The sequence below is a fragment of the Trichosurus vulpecula genome, chromosome 8, assembly GCF_011100635.1.
Source record: "Trichosurus vulpecula isolate mTriVul1 chromosome 8, mTriVul1.pri, whole genome shotgun sequence".
NCBI lineage: Eukaryota > Metazoa > Chordata > Mammalia > Diprotodontia > Phalangeridae > Trichosurus > Trichosurus vulpecula.
The window spans coordinates 43,255,652-43,275,779 of NC_050580.1; the positions used below are offsets into that span (position 1 = coordinate 43,255,652).

The following is a 20,128-nucleotide window of genomic DNA, read 5'->3' on the forward strand; positions in this document are numbered from 1 at the left end:
AAGTTTCAAAGAATACAGGGGTTAAGATGTAGATGGAGTCTGTAAACTGAGATGTGAACTAGCTGAAAAAAGGAGAAGGACCTAGGCTGGTGGAAGGCTGAAATAAGAATTTGGACTGGGCAATAAAGACATATGGAGTGAACCTGCTCTTCATATAGGAGGCACTTGATAAATGTTTGGTTAACTGGAAGAAGAAGATACTTAGGTGGCGCAGTGGATAGAGCACTGGCCTGGAGTCAGGAAGACCTGAGTTCAAATCCAGCCTCAGACAATTACTTGTTGTGTGACCCTGGACAAGTCACTTAATAACTTTGCCTCAGTTTCCTCATCTGTAAAATGATGTGGAGAAGGAAATGACAAACCATTCCAGTATCTCTGTCAAGAAAACCCCAAATTGGGTCACCAACTAAAAAATGACTTTATAACAACAAAAAACTGCAAGAATTTGACAGAGACAAGAGACAGCCCTAAGAGAAAAACTGTCAATCTCAATACTTCAGCTTCTGAAGGTAAAGATTACATCTACTACGTGATGTGGATTTGGAGGGAAAGGATAAAAGTTAGGAGTCACCTATCTTAATGATCTCTAAGGCTTTTAGCATGTTATATCGTACTTTTCAACCAATATATTAAAATGGGCATTTTGTAGTATGGTGACAGACTAAATTCTATGTCCCATATTATTTATTATGTACCATATTATTTATATTACAGCATAAGAACTAATTTTCAAAATGATGACACTGAGTCATCCCCCCACAAAAAGTTAAATTTAATTTTGGTATATTCTCTCCAAGGATAGAAGTGGGAGGCAGCATGGTATAACGGAGAGATTACAAGATCTTAGAGTCAGGAAGCCTCTAACATTTCCCAGCTTTGTGACCTTGGGCAAGTCTAAAGATCCTTCATCAGTCTCAGTTTCACATTTGTAAAATGGGGGTAATAATATCTAAAGCAACTCCTTCTAAGGGTTGTGACGCTCAAAAGAAATGAAGGATTTTTTTAAAGCTAAAAATATTACAATAATAAAGAAAAGAAGGAAATGCTTAGCCTACCATAATCCTCAACCTACTGTACTACAGCACTCTTCCTGTTCATAATCTAACTCCTAGAAAAAGCTTAATTCATTTCTCACTCCTCCTTTCTTTGTGATCAGACTCCTAATAAATGCTCTCTCCAAGGTTACCACCAAAAACTTTACTGCTAAATCCAATGACCTTTTCTCAGTCCTCATCCTTCTTCAGCACTGTAGCTTCTGACATTGTTAACCATCCCCTGAGATCCAGACAAAAAGATCTGTTCTTTAAACTGTAAGTAGAATTTAACTACTTTTATTGGCACAATAAAAAATAGGCTTATCTAGAAATATTAGATTAACATATTACTGAGGATCAGTAAATCAGGGAAGCTAATATACCACCTGCATCCATAGTCCCAAATTCCTTTCATTAGTATCAAGTCTCATTAAGACTCATGCCAATTATCCACACAACGATTAAACAATTCAAGTCCAACCTTAACACTTGGCATAATTTGCCTAGATCTTCCAGCTCAGTCAGGATCATTATGGTAATACCAAAATGAAGCTGGAGAAAGGAACCTACTTGCTAGCCATATTCTATTTTTGGTAGGTTAACTGCTGTTAAGGGCAAAATCCACTTAGCTAAGAAGCACATCTGAGTGTTCTAGTAGATCCTAAACTTCTTAGCCATATCAAGTAGTAAGTGGACTAGGAAAAATAAAAGAGGAGCATATGAAGGCTACTTTAACGCTCCTAATCCACAGTTTGCCAATGTATATTGGGTCTGTAGTCTTAGAAAGTCTGCCAAGATTACTTCATCTTATATCTCCAATTATCAAGAACTGGGTCACAATCTTTAAATAAATGTTTTACTATATCTTCTGCTAAATTACATGTGTGTACGTGTTATCTCCCCAATGAGGAACTAGACTCCTCACAGGCAGGTACCACTTATCTATTTTTTCATCATCCTTCTCCCCAGCGCTTTACACAGCACAGGTGCTCAGTCAATATTGACAAGGAGTAAAATGAATTACCAAATAACCCAAGTCTTTGTCACTTGAGATCTAAGCCTCAGTTTCATCAATGTTTGCACTACACACTTTACAGGGCTGCTGTGAGGAAAGCATTTGTAAACTGTAAGTACTAGACACAGATGAGTTATTAATATTATTTCCTGGGAACACTTCTAATTACAGTGCTTGGCACACAGCAAGTCCTTAATAAATGCTTACTGATTATCTAAACAAATGGTGCCTCTTCAGGACAGGGTGGGAACAGTAGTGTAGGTTTTGATAACTACAACTTTGGTAATCAATAGGAACAACAGCTTGTCACAATTATGGGGGGAATGGGAAGATGCACACACACGTGCATATATGTAAATACATATATATACATGCTTATATGTATAAGTACATATACTCTAATGCTTTTACTAGTATAAAAATCATATACTGTGTCCTAGCCCCTAAGAGTATTTCTCTTCAAATACTCTTAGCAGTTCTTTTTCTACCCTCTATCATTAGGACAGCAGAATCCTCCAATTGCATTGAATGACAAAGCTCAAACTTTCCTGAAATAAGGGATTAAAACAGTGAAATCAAACAGCACTGCTCAAATTTGTATTTTAAACTTGACAGAACTATATTCTTGGTCACCGCTCCCATTTTTTATAAACTGCACCTTAAAGAACAATGAGCTGTCTAACCTTCAGGAGTTGCCAACCATTTCTTTCAGGAGAAGAGAACTCCGGGTAGCAGACATGATTTTATGTAGTTGCACAATCAGCTGTGTGATTCGGAGTAAGTCACTCTGGGCTTCAGTTTCCTCATCTTTATGGGGAGAAAGTTAGATTAGATGACCTCCAGGGTCCCTTCTACCTTTAACTCTAAGATCCTATAATTTCAGATATGCTGCAGAAAGTCTGAGGCTAAAGTCCAGTCAACAAAGAAACTTTTCCAATGTCTGTCTATGTGGATAATACAAAAGGGTCTATACAGAGCTACCAAATTTGGGGACGAGATCAGAAAATGTCACCCTCTGAAATGGAATACTGTTAGCAATTTGTAACATTGTAACAATGTGTAACAATGTAATTATTAACAATAACAAACACAAAATGGATAAGACCAACGTTGGTGGAAATCAACTGAGGAAAAAAGTCCATACTATGAGTTGATTTGTAAATGTGACTCATCTCTCATCATATATAAGCGCAAAAGGATCCTTTTGCTTGCATCTATTTGACTGCAAATCCCATGGGGTCAGAGATGTTATCCTAAATAAACTCTGTGTTGATCTTAGCACCCAGTACAATAACTTGCATACAGGAAGTGATTAATGACCATAAATTAATTCAACTGAATCTCAGTTTGATACCTACTTTCCATGAAGGTAAGGAAATTGCATGTGGACAAAAGGCTGCCACTGTAGGGCCAGCAGAGGGAGCATCACGCACAGCTGGCTCCTGTGGACTTGGGGCACAGTGCTGCCTCTCATTTTTTTTTTAGTTGTGAGCAGAAAGTTCTCCTAGTAGACTGGGGAAGAAATCGATCTTAAAAGCCCAAATTGCTGGGATGTGGTAGGGCCTCCCAGATAGTTTTGCCTATATTAGATCTTTAGGAAATCACCTCTAAGCCAAGACCCCTAGAGCAAATACCCAACCCTGAGGGCAAGGGTCATGTCTTTTTCCTCTTTGAATTCCTCTACTATTTTGTATAAACCAGGTACTCAGATATATTTGTATGTAGAAAGAAGGCAGGGGGGAAAGAAGAGGATGGGACAGGCCCTTGAGAGGTAGGGGAATAAGAAGGTCCAAGAGCAGGGATTCTGAGAATGTTTCAAGATTTGCTTGGGGACGTAAGAAAATACAAGGCAAGAAGCTGCTTCAAGGTTATTACAATGATTAATTTACCAATTTAAGATTCACAAGGCACTTTCCTTACAACTGCCCTGGGAAGTGGGTAGTGCAGGTACTATGATCATTTAACTGATGCAGAAACGGAGGCTTGGAGAGATTAAACAATTTGCCCAAAATCCCACAGATGCTAATGAGCCAGGCACTCCTGCCAGGACACCAGAGGCAGTTAGACTTGAGTCAGGAGACCTGAGTCCAACACTCACCTCACTCAACCTCTCACAATGTCTGCTCACCTATAAAATGGGCATAATACCTGCATTATCTATTTCATGGTACTACTGTGAGGAAACCACTTTTACAAAATACAAAATACAAAATAAATGTTAGGTGATGATGATATCACATTTCTCCCACACCCTCCCTTGTAACCAGTGGGGCCCAGGGCTTCTGGGATCTGAAGTCACTTCTCTGGCCTGCAGTCCAAGTTGGCCAACAGGGCACAACTGGCACCTAACTCTTGCTCCTGTGGCCCTTTCTCCATTCTTCCCAGAACCTCCATTCTGAGGACCAGCCATCCCTCTTAGCCACCACAATCCTGGCCAGGTACCTCCTTCTCCCTCCTAGGCCCCTTTTCAGCTCCCTTTTGACGTACTGTCTTTGCCATGACTGTCTTTCTTTTTGCTTGTATTTTATCCCCTGTGCTTAACGTGGTACCTGGCACATAGAAAGTGCTGAATAAATACTTAATGCCTGCCATGACTGACTCATGGTGGTTTCTCTTCTCTGAGGGACCCCCAATTGGACCAAGTGAGCCTGGGCCTCAGGTACCTCTCCCCTTCAATCAGGAAAGGGCCCTGGAAAGCCACACAAACTTTCCTCTCCCTTCCATTCGCTAGGGTGGACTACCACTTAGAAGGTAGCATCTAAGGGATACAAAAATGCTTTTGCTTGCAAATTATTTTTTTTTATCAACTGCATCAAGCCCCAGTGCACCACTCTTTAATGAGCTCTTCAAAAAAATCCACAAACACGGATGGCCTAACTCCAGTCTATCAGCTTTGTCAGGTATTACTTTGCACAATACCTTGCATAGAGTCAGCACTTAGCAAATGCTAATTGAATTAAACTGAACACAGGGGATGTGTGGCACAGAGTAAATGCTTTAAAAAGGCTTACTGACTGACTCAATAGCAGTGGTAGAGTTGTTAAGAGCCCCTGGACTCAAAGTAGTAAGACCTGGGTTCAAGAACAAGTCAGTGAATCTCTCTGAGACTCAAATTTCTCATCTGTAAAATGGGGATAATAAGACTTAGCTTTCAATAACTGGGGTATTAAAAAGAAAAAGGATTTGTAAAATGTAAAGTGATATAAAAAGGTAAGCTATTTTCTTTTCTATTTTTATTGACACAACTCAGATTAGCTACAGAGGAGGAATTAAAACTTGATTTCATAACTGATATCCATATATATCTTAAAGTTTGAAAAGTATTTTGGATAATTACCCCATCTACACCTCACAAAAATCCGGTAAGACAAGTGTTACAGGTATTGTTATCCCCACTTTACAGTTGAAGAAACTTTTGCTCAATGTTCAGTGACTTGCACGTGGTCACAAAGCAAGAAAATCTCAAGAGAAACTATGTGGACTCCCCTCTGCTAAGCCTTCCTGATGGCAAGTCAATTCTTTCCCCACCACTCTCTCTCACGGAGAGGAAGGAGGCAGTTTTAAGTAAGCCTAGAAAGATGAAACAAACTTGCCCTGGGGTGTCAGGGAGCCCAAAGTAGCCAAGAGGATAGTACCGGAATGGGAACAATACCATCTGGTTTCAGTATCTACCTCACAGGGACATTTTAAGGGTAGTGCTTTTAAAACTATAATGTTAATATAGAAACAGGAGGTAGCCAGTCTTTTACTTTTTATTGACATGACTGAAATGAGCTGTACTGAGTGAATTAATTGTGATGCAGGGGAAGGAAGAGAAAATTCTGAAGCAGGCCTGAAATAGGCTTGCCTTGGACTATGGACAGCCAAAGGGCAGCAGGAAGGCACAGAGTGAGAACGAGAGAGTACAGGAGAAACAAATGTAGAAAACAGGACTCAACCTCCTGGCTCCCATCATCAAGTCTATGATCCACAAGGATGGGCCTATGACTGATGTCATGTCACTCACAAATGTGCTGCTTCTATGATCCCAAACTCTGACATTCTTCTCTTTAATCATTACCTACAATTTCTTCCATCTCTCCCACTGCCTGACTCATTTCTTCCCGAAGCCCTGATCATCACTGCTATCTTTAGTCCCTCTACCCACTTCTAGCCTCACGTGTAAGTAAACCAACATGAATGACTACATACTATGAATCACTCGGCCCTTCTGTCCTATTGTCACTCATACCTTGCCAAACCCCAAACCTGTTACCACCCAACTTTTTTGGCTCTTCCTTTCAGGCTGAGGAATGTGACTGAAGGTAAATTCCAAAGTGAAGATCAAATCAACTACAAATCTTAACTGGGCCTTTTCCACTATACAGTGATGCTTTTATTTTCCCACAGTGGCTGTTTCTAACCTCTTCTCTCCTCAAAACTCTTACCTCATGACCTCCCCCCTCTCCTCTCAGGAGACAATCTGCTTCTTACTTCATCATGGAATTTGAAATCATCTGTTATGAGCCACCTTTTATTAGCCCTATTCTATACCTCCAATCCCCTCTATGTCATCACCCTCTCCCCCATTCTTGATTACTTTGCTACAGTCCCTGAGGAGGTAAACCTTCCAACCCAATCCAGGGTCCTTAGGTCAATCCAATTCAAAACATCAAACACCACCAAGACTTTGTTCTAGTTTCTGGGGACACAAAGATAAAGTGAAAAATCATTCCTGCCCTCAAGGACCATATATTCTACTGGGAGATAAAACCTTTACACAGTTAAGTAAATAAATTATACCAGTCTCTTTCCCTTTCTTCCAGAGAAGCTTGTCCTGTCAAGTTCTCCTCACCTATTGGCTACTTCCCCGCTGCCTGCATGTCCTCAATCTTTAAAAAACCTTCATTTGACCCTAACATCCCTTTATTGTCTGATAGTGCTTTTCCCTTTCACAGCCAAATTCCTAGAAAAGACTGTCTCTGCTCACTATTCCTCACCCCTTGCTCACTACTCAACCCCTTGAAATGTGGCTTCCTATTGCACCGCTTCTATCAACAAGTCAATCAACAAACATGTATTTAGCACCTGCTCTGTGCCAAGCACTGTGCTGGCACTGAGATGTTAAAACAAAGATGAAACAATCTCTGCTTTCAAAGGACATGCATTCGAACAGAGGAAACAAGCACTACAGAATTAACATAAAAAGAATAACTATAATGGAGTTCGGGAGGGAGGTCATTAGCAGTTGGGGGATCATGTAAGGCTGTATGTAGAAGGGAGTGCATAAACTGTATCTTGAAAGAAGAGAAAGACTCTCATAGTGAGAGGTGAGAAGAGATTACATTCCAGAAGACTGGTTGTTGTTGTTCAGCTGTTTCAGTCCTGTCTGACTCTGTGATCCCATTTGAGGTTTCCTTGGCAGAGATACTGGAGTGCTTGGCCGTTTCCTTCGTCGGATCATTTTACAGATGAGAAAACTGAGGCAAACAGGGTTAAGTGACTTGCTAAGGGTTACACAGCTACTAAACATTTAAGGACAGATTCGAACTCAAAAAGAGGAGACTTCTTGACTCTAGAGTGCCTGGCACTCTAACCACTGGACCACCTAGCTGCCTCTGTGGGGCAGCACAAAGATGGAAGATGGAGCGTCACGTGTGAGAAGCCTAGAGAAGGTCAGCTGGACTGCACTGAAGAGTATGGGAAAGGGACAAGTACACAATGACACTTGAATGCTAGGTTGGAGCCAGGTTGTGAAGAGCTTTAAAACCCAAACAAAGGCATTTCTATTTTATCCTACAGGCACGAGACTGCTTCCTCCAACCACGCCAACAATCTCTTCACTTATCCAATGGCCTTTTCTCGGCCCTCATCTGTTCTGAACGCGGCCACTTTGGACACTGCTGACTTATCACCCTCCCCCTTGTCTATTTCTCTGACTATTCTTTTCAGGACCTTCTCTCTCACCTGGGCCATCTCGATGGCCTCCTAGGTGGACTCCCTCTCCAATCTATCCACTGCACAGCTGCCCAGATAACCTTCCACGAAGGTGACCCTCTCACCTCCCTGTTCAAAGCTCTTCAGCGATGCTTGATCTCCTCCAGGAGAAATGCAAGCCCTGACAACCTCCTGTCTTCCTGCACACTGCCCCTGAACATTTCTTCCTCCCTTCATGAACTCTAGGTGCCTGTCACACTGAGCAAACATCTCCTCTTGACCCCAGCTTTTCATGTCTCCTCTCCAAGCCCTCCCAAAGTTTAGCCCCCATGCATGGAGATCCAGATCACCTCTTTCTGTGAAAATACTCCGCTTCCTTCAAGGCTCATCTCAGCTGTCACCCCTCCTCCTCAAATCCTTTCCAGACACCCCCAATCGTGAGTGCTTGCCCTCTTTAAGGGATGTTATGTTTAGTTATCTGTGTATATGCTGTATCCTCCCAGGAGAAAGGTCTTTGAAAAGAGGGGTTGTTTGAAGTTTTTGCCTTTATAAGCCGAGCATTTAACCCAACTACTATGTGCTCAACTACGTGCTCACTTAAGAGTCCCTAATAAGCCCTGTCAAAAATACACTAAATGAAGTTGTGCTAAAATGATAACCTTTCCTTGACACCAGTAAGCAAGTAAACACAGCTTTCACAACAAAAATGAGGGCAAGGTGCTTTTAAAAGGAACAAGGATTAGAACAAATCGAGTTATTTGCCTCACATATACAGTACTAATGTAATATCAAATATAGCAACTGGCTCACCCTTCAGGAAACTAAGATCACCAGTTACCCCTAGCTTTAAAATAAAACTTTAAATGGCCCTAATATAAATCAGAGCAACAAGATTCAGAACTGGCTGAAACACCAATTCTACTTTATACTTCGCTTAACTGGCATCATCAAATATTAAACATTCCATGCGCATAGAAAAAGTACTTATCAGTGCCTCAGTTACTGCATTTGGGAAATAGTGTTATCTAAAGTTCTTTTCACAAAGACCCATAACAGAGAATTCTGCCAACCAATTTTTCTCCACAGAGGAGGGAACTTACACAGAACTAGTTCTCCAACCCCCAACCCCCACTCCCATCTCATCTATAAAATGCCGAAAGAAAACAAGCCAAATCGTTAGTCCATTCCATTTCAAGACAACAAATATGCGAAATTACCTGAAATTCTGCTGCACTGTTGCGCAGCTGGTTCACATTGGGTAATGACCCTCCATGGTACTGATTTCGAGACTGTGTGAGGCGTAGTTGCTGAAGCTTCTGAAACTGAACCTAGAAATAAAAATTTCAAAGACATTCAGAGAGGACAGCAAAGTTCTGATAGAAACAAAAAGGCAGTGCCCGACCATCATTCCCTGGACTCATTAAGCATGCACCTAAAGGCCTCCAGAGCTATAAGAGGACCCCAAGGTTAGGATGATCAAAGCCTGACTCACATAATCCAAACTGAAAAGGACTTCGGGTCTAGTTTAATCTGTAGCTGAACAGGACTCCCCAGCCAACATCCCTCCCAAGGGCTTACCTAGCTTCCACTGGAATACCTCCAGACCTTGGAAACTCTCCCTGTCTCTTCAGACAGCTGATTCTATTTTTCAAGAGCCTAGATGTTTGTCTTTATAGGAAAAGCTAAACCTGCTTCCCTGTAGCTTCCACCTATTTCTCCTGAATTGTGTCCTCTGGGCCCAAGCAGAATAAGTCCAATCCCTCTTTCCTATGGCAATCCTTCCAATACTTGAAGACAGTTATCTGGACTCAAGTCTTCTCCAAGCTAAATATCCCCTTTGGTCAGTCCTCATGTGGCACAGCATCAAGTACCTTCCCAAACTTGGCTGTCCCCCTCTGAATATGGTGCACCTACTCAAAGTGAGGTCTTTAAAACCTAACCCTGTGCTTCTGAAGTGTTCTGCTCAGGGCAGAGAAGAGCAAAGCTACCGCTTCCCTCAGTTCAGACAGTAGGGATCCCTTAAACCGGCCTAAGGTTGTGTTGGCTACTTTGGCTGCCTTATTACCTCTTTATTCATACTGAGCCTAATAATAGCCGGCATTTATAAAGCACTTTCATATTTACGGATTCTATTATCGATTTTCACAACAACCCTGGGTGGTAGGTGATGTATTATCCCCATTTTAAAGATAAGGAACCTAAGGATCACAAAAGATGTTACAGTAACTCACCCAGGGTCATATAGTGTATCTGCCCCAAGTATCTGGGGCAGGATGTCAACGCAGGTCTTCCTGATTCCAATTCCAATGCTCTATCACCTAGCTGCCTCTGGATCTTTTTTTCACTTAGGAAACAAGGTTCTAGAATGAGAGAGGTCCTTGGAGGTCACCTAATTCAAGCTGAGGCCCAGAGAAGTTATGTGACTTGACCAAGTGGCAAAGCAAGGATTTGAACCTAAGTCCTTCAAATGTAGTTCTAGTACTCTGAACTGGTGTTCACCCTTCCCCTGTCTTATACTTGTGCAGCTGATTATCTGAACCCAAGGGCAGCACTGTACATTTGTCTCTAATAAATTTCTTTTGTAGATACAACCCAATGAGATCTTTCTAGCTCCTAACTAGTATTTAGCATTTAGCTATTCAATGTTTGTCATTCATGCTCTCACCCAGATCACAGATAAAAACGTCACCATTTCCTTGAAAATTGGTTAAAAACAGCACAGGGCCAATAACCAAGCTGTGAAGCACACTACTCAAGGATGCCTTTCATGTAGACAGCTAACCGGTAACAGCTCCTCTTTGGGTCTGGTCAATCCATTCCAAATCCACCTAGGTATAATACTATCTAGCCTACATCTCTCCATTTTGTCCACAAAGATAAAATGAGACTTTTTCAAAAGCTTTGCTGAAGTCTAGGAGTAAGCCATGTCTATAGCATTCCTCTAATCTACTAGTCCAATAAATCTGACAGAAAAGGAAATGGTTAGTCTGGCATAACCTACTCTTGATGAACCAATACTAGCTCTTAGTGGCTACTGCCTTCCTTTCCAATGTTCTCAGACTACCCCTTTGACAAGAGTCTCTACTTTAAGGCCTAAGGCACTCAAGACAACATGAGAACCAGTTTCTTCCTCAGTCACCCTTCCTACCAACCTTCCTTTTGATGCAGTCCACAGAACACCCAGTAGGAACAACTGGCCCTGCCTATGGCAGAATGTCCACAGGGCAGAGTGGGGAGGGATCAGAGACCCTTGGCAACACTCACAAGAGCAAGGACTAGGAGAAAAATGGCAGAGAAATACAAACACCACACTTTTCCCTGTCCTCAATGAGATACCTCTGGTAATTTTCTAGAAGGGAAGACTCCTGATCATCCTGTTCATTAGTTCAACTAAACTGGGTATGGAAGGGGGAGGAAAATGAAAAGGATCTATGGCCTATGAATATACCAAGGTGTGGATTTTCACTGGGGAAAATGTCTCAACCTTCAAAAGCATCACCCCCACTTCAGATCTCCTACAATGAGCAGAACCTTCAAGTTTCCGGTGAGCCTCTTTTCTGCTTTTTGATCAGTGGCTCTATTTTCGGAAGATGCCCGCCCATATACTCAGTGTCTCTGTGGTTAGGTGCTCCTGGAGGCAGGCCCTTCTTGATTCCAGTTTTTAGCAAACTTGAAAGCAGTCCTGACCTATCCCATCCAGTCTATAAAGAATGAATTTGAGTTCTGATAGCTGATAAGCACTGTTTACCCTTCACCAAAGTTTTCATAATTCAACAGACAGGGGCTAGAGAGACTTGATCTAACCCTAACCCAAGCCAGATTTTCAATATTGTTTATTTCTCTCCCACATTTATTTACATTTGTCTGCCTCTCGGTGTCTATATTATTAAGTTTTCAAAAAAAACCTATTAGGTGGCATTAGCAAAGAGCCAGCAGCAATGGCCCTATTAACTAACAATCAACAGCATTTACAAAGTACCTTTTTTGTACCAGGCCTTAAGCTAAGCTTTGAGGACACAAATGTGAGACAGTCTCTACCCTCAAAGAGCTTATATTCTATTTGGAGCATACAACATGTTCACAGACAAATAAGTACAAGACACACACAAAATAAAGTGATATGGAGAGTTTCGGGAAGGAGAACACAAGTAACTAGGAGAATCAAGAAAGAAAGGTCTCTCGAAGGATATGGTTGAGCTCTGAAAGGAAGTATGAACTATGAGGTGAAGGAGAGGGGGACAGAGAGAGCATTCCAAGCCTAGGGGACGGCCTGGGTAAAAAAGACAGAAGACACACTGTTATACAGAGGAAACAGCAAGTAGGAACATTTGATGTTCAGTCATTTCAGTCGTGTCCAACTCTCCATGATCCCTTTTGGGGTTTTCTTGGCAGAGATACTAAAGCAGTTTGTCATTTCCTTCTCTGGCTCATTTTACAGATGAGGAAACTGAGGCAGAGTTAAGTGACCTACCCGGGGTCACGCAGCTAGTAAGTGTCTGAGGCTGCTTTTGAACTCAGGTCTTCCTGGCTCCAGAACCAGAGCTCTATCCACTGTACCACCCAGCTGCCCCCAAGAAGTCGTGTGTAAGAAACCTGGAAAGACAGGCTGAAGCCAGACTGTGAAGGACCTCAAATGACAGAGAAGTTTATATCTTATCCAAGACACAATGGAGAGACATACTGAAGTATATCAATTAAGGGAGCAACATCATCCTGTGCTTTAAGAATAGCAATCTCGAAATGTTGGAGAAGATGTCGGAAAATTGGAACACTAATGCATTGTTGGTGGAGTTGTGAAATGATCCAACCATTCTGGAGAGCAATTTGGAACTATGCTGTGTTAGTAATCAAAATGGGCTCCTTAGCACTTAGTTCAACAAGTGCCCTTGAAGAGTTTGGCCTTTGTTTCCTTTGATTAATTCAGTGTCTTTGACTGAGTCTTACTAGGTGCTAAGCCCCAGGCCCAAACCCCTATTACGTGTAAAACCTTAGTAGGTGTGGATTGGCAACTAAGGTGGGGCCCAAGGTGGGGCTAACTCCAGGGAGGGCCTAGTTTACATGTCTGGGGCAGCAGCGGCTTTTAGACCACGTGGGTTTAAATCCGCCTCTTTGTGACGATTCTAGGTCACATGAGTGAGTCGCATGCATGACTCACCCCTGATGCTGAAAAAGATAAAAACCAGGGGTTGGCTGTCTGTTCTTTGGAGCTCTACCTGCAGCAGTGGTGGTGAGCGTGACTCTGGGCCAGCCCTTGTTCCGAGCTCCCGGGCTGAACCTAGATGTTGGTAACTATGAATTGTATTGGGTCTGTCTGTTGATTTAATTTGTTTGTATATTGTTTTGAAGTTCAGGGTGCTGGATTTTTCCCCTGAACTAAGTGAATGCTGTCTGTATGCTGGATTAAAGTAAACTTGTCAATCCCTTCACCTTGCTTTCCTTATTAAGGCAGATCAAAAGAACCTGTGCTGTTGGCAGCCTTCCGGGTGCTGGCTGTGGGTGGATCTTACACCCCCACAGAAGCTGCAAGCCGGATTGTTGAAACATATGCCCAAAGGGTTATAAAACTGTGCATACACTTTGACCAAGCAATACCACTTCTAGGGCTGTATCCCTGAGATCACAAAAATGGAAAAAGAATCCACATATACGAAAACATTTACAGCAGCTCTCTTTGTGGTGGCCAATAATTAGAAATTGAGGGGATGTCCATCAATTGGGGAATGGCTAAACAAGTTGTGGTATATGAATGTAATGGAATACTATTGTGCTATAAGAAATGAGGAGCAGACAGACTTCAAAAAAACCAGAAAAGACTTATATAAACTGATGCTGAGTGAAATAAGCAGAAGCAGGAGGACACTGCACACAGTAAGAGTCACATTGTGCGACAACCGGCTTTGATAGATTTAGCTCTTCTTAGCAATGCAAGGATTTAAGACAACTCCAAATGACTCACGATGGAAAATGCTATCCACATCCAGAGAAAGAACTCTGGAGTCTGGATGCAGATGGAAGCAGACTATTTGCTCTCCTTTTCTTTTGTTGTTTTGTTACTTCTTTCTCACGGTTTCTACCATTAGGTCCAATGCTTGTTTATATTATGACTAATGTGAAAATATGTTTAAAAGATTAGGAATCTGGTTACTGAGTTGTGGAAGCTAAGAAAAGGTAAACCATCCAACTGGAAGATGGACTGAAGGAGACCAATCAGAAGATTACTGTAATAGTCCAGGTGAGAGGTGATGAGTTAAGTCCACAAGCTTTATGAAGCACATGCTTCGAAATCAGGAAAGTGACTGTATGAGTGTAGAAAAGGGGATGAACAGAGAAATCAATGAGGTGGAATTAAGAAGACTTGGAACTGAGGATGGACTCTTAGATTGCAAGCCTAGGTGACTGGAAGAAAGAAGGTGCTCTCAAAAGAAACAAGGAAGTCAGGAAGAGGGGAAAGACAAATCCTATATAGACATTTTGATGTGGAATAGCCAGGCAGAAGGGGCCAGCAGGCAGTGGGAGATTTAAGAGGAGAGCTTTAGACAGAGATAAGGGCAGGGTATGTCGACTTGGAAATTACTTGCATAGAAATGACAGTTAAATCCATGGAAGTTGATGGGTTCACCAAGACAGAGTGTACAGATAAAAGAGGGCAGGTTCATAGCTTTGGTGTCAACACTCAACGCCTGACTCTTATTCATCCCACATATTCAATCAGTTACCAAATCTTGTCATTTTTACTTCTACAACATCCCTTGCATTTGTCCCTTTCTAGCAAATCACACGCTATCCATGCTATATCAGGCCCTTGTAATCTGTCTCCTGAACTGTTTCAAAAGCCTCCTCTTGGCCTCAAGTCTCTCCCTACTCCACAGTCAAAGCAAAGTCAGTGTAATTACACATTACCTTCCTACTCAAACTCCAATGGCTCCCTATTATCTCTATGATCAAATAGAAACTACTGTGTCTAGCATTTAAAGCCCTTCACAACCTGGCCCCATCCTGACTTTCTGGACCTTTCATGCATACAACAGTCCAGACAAACCAGCCTTCTCCCTGTTCCTTACACATGATGCTCCATGGCCAATACTGTGCTTTGGCACTGGCTGCCTCCCATGCCTCGAGTGGATTCCCTCCTCACCTCTTCTTCAAATTCCTAATTTCCTTTAAGACTCGGCTCCAGTGCCACTTTCTACATCAAAGGTTCATAAGTTTTTTTTTAATATGGAACGCTCTGGTGGTCTAGTGAAGCCTACAGACTCCTCAGAATAATGTTTTTAAATACATAAAAGAAAATACAGAAGATCACAAAGGAAGTCAATTATAACAAAATACAGTTCTGAAAATACTAAAAAAGAAAAAAAAGGTTCACTGACCTCAGGTTAAGAACCCCAGTTCTACATGAAGCCTTTCCTGATTCTCTCACCTGCTAGTGTTTCCTCCACTTCCAAAGTTACCTCGGATCTATTTTGCATATGTATGTAAATGTCCTTCTCTCCCCCAGCCTCCAAATTTTAAGCTCCTCAAAGGCAGGCATTGTCTCACTTTTGTCTTTCTATCCCCACCTAGCACAGAGCTTGGGACTGGGAAATACTTAATGTTTGGTGATTGAATGTGGCTTTTCCTACCTCCCTAACTGCTTCTTCTGAATCCTCTGACTCCTCTTTTTCCTGTTTTCCCTAAGGGTTGGAATTGCCTAAAATACAGTCTTTGGCACCTCGTTCTTTCCCACATTCTTTCCTAAAAAGAAAATTATTTCTGTAGATAATTGCTTAGCCAGAAGCTATCATGTCTATGTTGATGACTTTCAAGTCTTGCCTATCAAGTTTGTCTGGTTATTTTCAACTGCCTACCAAGCATTTCAAGTTGTCCGTCTTGCTGTCACCTCAAATCAGTATGTCCAAGACTGAACTCATTGTCTCCCCCTGCACCACCCTCTCAACCTGACCTATTTCATCTATTTCCCCCAGATATTCAAAACCTCCAAGTTGTCTTTGTGTCTTTCTCCTCCTTATTCCTTATATGCATCAGTCACCAAATCCTCTTGCTTCTTCTTGAAATCTGTCCAATCCATCTGTTCTTCTCTACCTGCACTGTCATCACGCCTGCCTAGGCCATCACCATCCCATCTGAATTTTGGCAAAAGCAAAAGCTCATCAGCTTGGTATTCACAGTTCTCCACAAACCAGTCCCAACTTATTTTTCCAATCTAATCTCCCATCATGCCCTCCTCTTCAGCAAAATATCCATTAGATTGTGAGCTCATAGAGGGCAGAGACTGTCTTTTGTCTCTTGTTGGAATCCCAGTGCCTGGCACAGTGCTTAAGAACTGTTTATTGATTTGCTGAACAGAATCACTATAGAATCTTTGACCTTGAAGGGGCCTCAGAAACAATCTAATTACACTCCTTCATTTGAAAGGTGAAGTAACTGAGTCATGTAACTCATTAGTGGCAAAATCAGAAGTAGAATTTCAGCTTTGTCCCCTGGTGGCTCTGTGATGCTGGGCTGGCCACTAATCTTCCTGGTCTTAGGTTCCTTTGTCTTAATACAAGCTTGGGCTAGAAGTTCTTTTAGGTTCCCTGAAGCTCTAAGTTTAGGGCAAACCATACTTAGATTTTGCAAATATAAATGTTCCTTCCCAAACTGATTAGCTATTTTATGCCCTGGGTATGACTACATTAAAACAATGCTTCCTGCTAATGTAATGCTACAGAAAGAACACTGAACTTGAAACCAAAGGAATAGAATCAGAATCCTCTGTCAGCTACTAACTGTAAGACTTTGAGCAAGTAATGTAATCTCTCTGCACCTCAGTTTTCTCATCAGGAAAATGATGCAGTTGAACTAAAAGATCCCTGAGGCCCCACCAGTTCTAGATCTATGAAACAATGATTCTTTATGGAACAGTTCAGAAGAAGCAGGAGCATGTTTTTGGCCTAGCACAGATCAAGCGGAGGGCCGATTGCTTCTGTAACCCTGACACCTTGGAAAAGGATCTTTTGCAATCAAGCTGCTATAACCTTCAGATGATTAACTGGCACTGTTAGAAGTAACAGAGAAGACAAGAGCTGTTCCTGAAGATGTATCGGCAGAGAGACCACGGATGTAACTTGCCAGCCTTGACTAAATGAAGATATGGTCATCATTTACAGGGTAATGTCAATAAAATGTTCCAAAGTATATTTTTGTTCATGTATATAAACTTATTTCATGTTGCTACATAAACATATTTTGCATTAGATGAAAATAAAATTGAACTGGAACACGCGTTTCCTGACTCCCAACCAGTGTGATTTCCACTATGACACACTGTTTAGCTGCTGTTCTTTTCAATAAACATTTAGTAAGTACCTACTATATTATGTCGGCCATTGTTCTAAACAATGCAAATGCAAAAAATGTCCTAGAGGTGCAAAGAGAAAAGTGAAAAATCAGTCCTCCATCAAGCTTTCCTTGATAACTCAAACTAAAAGCGCTCCTTCCATCCTCCGAACGCCTAAGGAGCTTTGTACAATCTTATGGGACTTGGTACACATAGCTGAGTGGCACAGTGGGTATAGTGTTAGGCCTGGAGACTCCTCTTCTTGAGTTCAAATCTGGTCTTAAACACTTCCTAGCTGTGTGACCCTTAGCAAGTCACTTAACCCTGTTTGCCTCAGTCTCCTCATCTGTAAAATGAACTGGAGAAGGACACGGTAAACCATGCCAGTATCTCTGCCAAGAAAACCCCAAATGGGGGCACAAAGAATCAGACATGGCTGAAAACAACTGAACAACTTCTTACTACAGTTGTGTACCTGTCTTGTCTCACCTACAGCGGCGTAAATTCCTAAGAAGCAAGCACCATCACCCACGGACCTAATAACACAGTGCCCTACGCATAACAGAAAATCAATTAATATTTGTTAAACAGCTTCCTAACAGATTTCACCCTCTCCCTGCTCCAAAGACACCTTTATTTCTTAGCTAAACTGATATGCTGTGAGGAGGCAATGTAGTATAGTGGATTGAGCACTGAACTTTTTAGTCAGAAGGCCTGAGTTCCAGTCCTAGTGCTACTACATGTTAGCTCCCTGAGTGTCAGTTTCCTCATCTGTAACATGGGGATAAACATCTGTACTATTCTCCTTACAGGGTTAGGGCAGCTGGATGGTACAGTGCACTGAGCCCTGGGCCTAGAGTCAGAAAAACCCGAGTTCAAATCCGGCCTCCAGCACTGCCTAGCACTTAACCCTGTCTGTCTCAGTTTCCTCATCTGTAAAGTGAATGGAGAAGGAAATGGCAAACCATTCCAGTATCTTTGCAAAGAAAACCCTAAACTTGGGGGGTGACAAAGTGTTGGACGTGACTCAACAACAACAACTTCACAGGGTTGTTTTTACCATACAGTGCTATAGAAATGAGCTATTCTCATTTTCCTAAAACCTGTGCTATGTTGTGGTTTTTGAAAAAATCCTACCACCTCTTGCCACAAACACCTCCAATGGCTATTACCTACAAGAAGAGCCCAAACTTCTAATCCCTGCATTCAAAATTCTCTATCACCTAGCCCCACCTTGGCTGTCCAAATTATCCGCTGCCACTACCTAACAAGAACAGCTCCAAGCAGGGAAGGTCCACAAACATACTCATTCCTGACTTCCTTCAATTCCACACACCTCCCTTGCCTAGCCAAATCCTATGGCTCTTTCAAGTCCCGCTCGTACATATGGGTCTCCTACGAGGTCCTCCCTAACCGTTCTGGCCCCGGTTCTTTGCCATGCTGGGCAGTGACCCGCTATTCCTGCCCTGGGGGCAGCATGACCTTGAGGCGCTGGTCCTGCCTCTGGCACAGCCCCGAGGGGTAACCGTGGGGCAATCCCTCGTCTTCCATCCCCCCTGAAAGGGGAGGAGGGAAACCCAAGAAATCGCTGGCTTCTTTGGGACCATTGGAGTCCTCCTCACTGCCGTGGTTATGCAATGCCTCGCACGCCCGTGGCCCGTCCTCCCAGCTGGGGAAGCATGGAGCGCTCCCCCTCCGAGTCCCACCTCCGGGCTTCCTCCCGGCCCGGCTACAACCCCACCTCTCCAGGAAGCCTTTCCCAGTCCCCCGTCCCGGAGCCCACAGAGCCGGGGGCTCCTCCAGGGCAGGGCCGGTCTCCCGGACGCCTGGCACAGTGCCCGGCACCCAACCGGTGCTTAACAGATGCCCGGCACCCACGCCACGGGCCCCTGAGCCCGCGCGCAGGCAGCCCAGGCGGGGGTTTCCCAGCACACAGACCGCCGGCTGGAAGGAACTTTGGAGGCCCTAACATTGGACAGAAGGGGAAACTGAGGCCGGGGAAGGCCGCGCGCACAGGTGGAGGCGAGCCCGGGGCCTCTGCGGCGGGCACGCGCAGGCTCTCCGCCCGGGGCGCTGGGCCTCAGCCCTCTGGCCCGGGGCCACGACGCCGGGCGGGGGCAGCTCTCTGGCCGGGCTGGGGATGCCGGTGGGGGGGAAAGGGGGGAGAGGGAGGGGGAGGAGGGCTGCCCGGCCCCGCGACCTGTCAATGGCCCGGCCCCGCCCGGCCGCAGCCCTGACCCGAGGCACCGCAGCCAGCCCTGGCCCCAGCCCCGCCCCGCCCGGCCTCGGCCCCGGCCCGGCCCCGGCGACGCCTCACCCGGGACAGCGTGAGGTCCGTCATGAGCTGCTCGAAGGCCCGCGTCTCCTCGGCCTGACGCTGCGTGTGTAGCGCGATCTTCTCGCTGAACTTGCGCGGGTTGGCGCTGCCCGAGCCGGGGGACGCGGCCATGGCGGCCCGCGGCGGAGGCGGAGGGCGCGGGCCTAGCCGCGGCCGCCCGGCCGGGCCTCGGCCCCGCTGGCCCGGCCCCCGGCCTCGCTCCGTTCGGTCCGCGCGCCCGGCTCCGGCGGCAGGACGAATGGCCGAGGCAGCACTCTCACACCGACCCCACAGCCGCCCGCCCGGCCAGCCAGCCAGCGAGGAGGGAGGAGGGAGCGACCGCGGGAGGGAGGGAGGGAGCGAGCCGGGGAGCCCAGGGCCCCGCCCCGCGTCCCCACGCTCCGCCCCTGGAGCGCGGCCTTTCTAAAGCCGAGGCCCGGCCGGCCAGGGAGCAAGGGAGGAAGGGAAAGTGGAGAGAGAGAGAGCCGAGGACCACGCCCCGCTGCCCAAGGCCCCGCAGCCCCCGG

The 20,128-nt window shown here is 44.3% G+C and overlaps 1 protein-coding gene across 1 annotated transcript in view; it reads right to left on the bottom strand.

Moving 5' to 3' along the window:
* Positions 1 to 19,745, bottom strand: part of CRTC3 (CREB regulated transcription coactivator 3) — an 88,816-nt gene extending 69,071 nt beyond the window's left edge. The window contains exons 1-2 of the mRNA XM_036735882.1: positions 19,602 to 19,745; positions 9,183 to 9,293 (exon numbers count right to left, since the gene is read on the bottom strand). Coding sequence (XP_036591777.1) covers positions 9,183 to 9,293; positions 19,602 to 19,733 — 243 coding nt within the window. The 5' untranslated portion in view covers positions 19,734 to 19,745. The remainder of the gene's footprint in view (positions 1 to 9,182; positions 9,294 to 19,601) is intronic.
* Between the last annotated feature and the right edge of the window lie 383 nt (positions 19,746 to 20,128).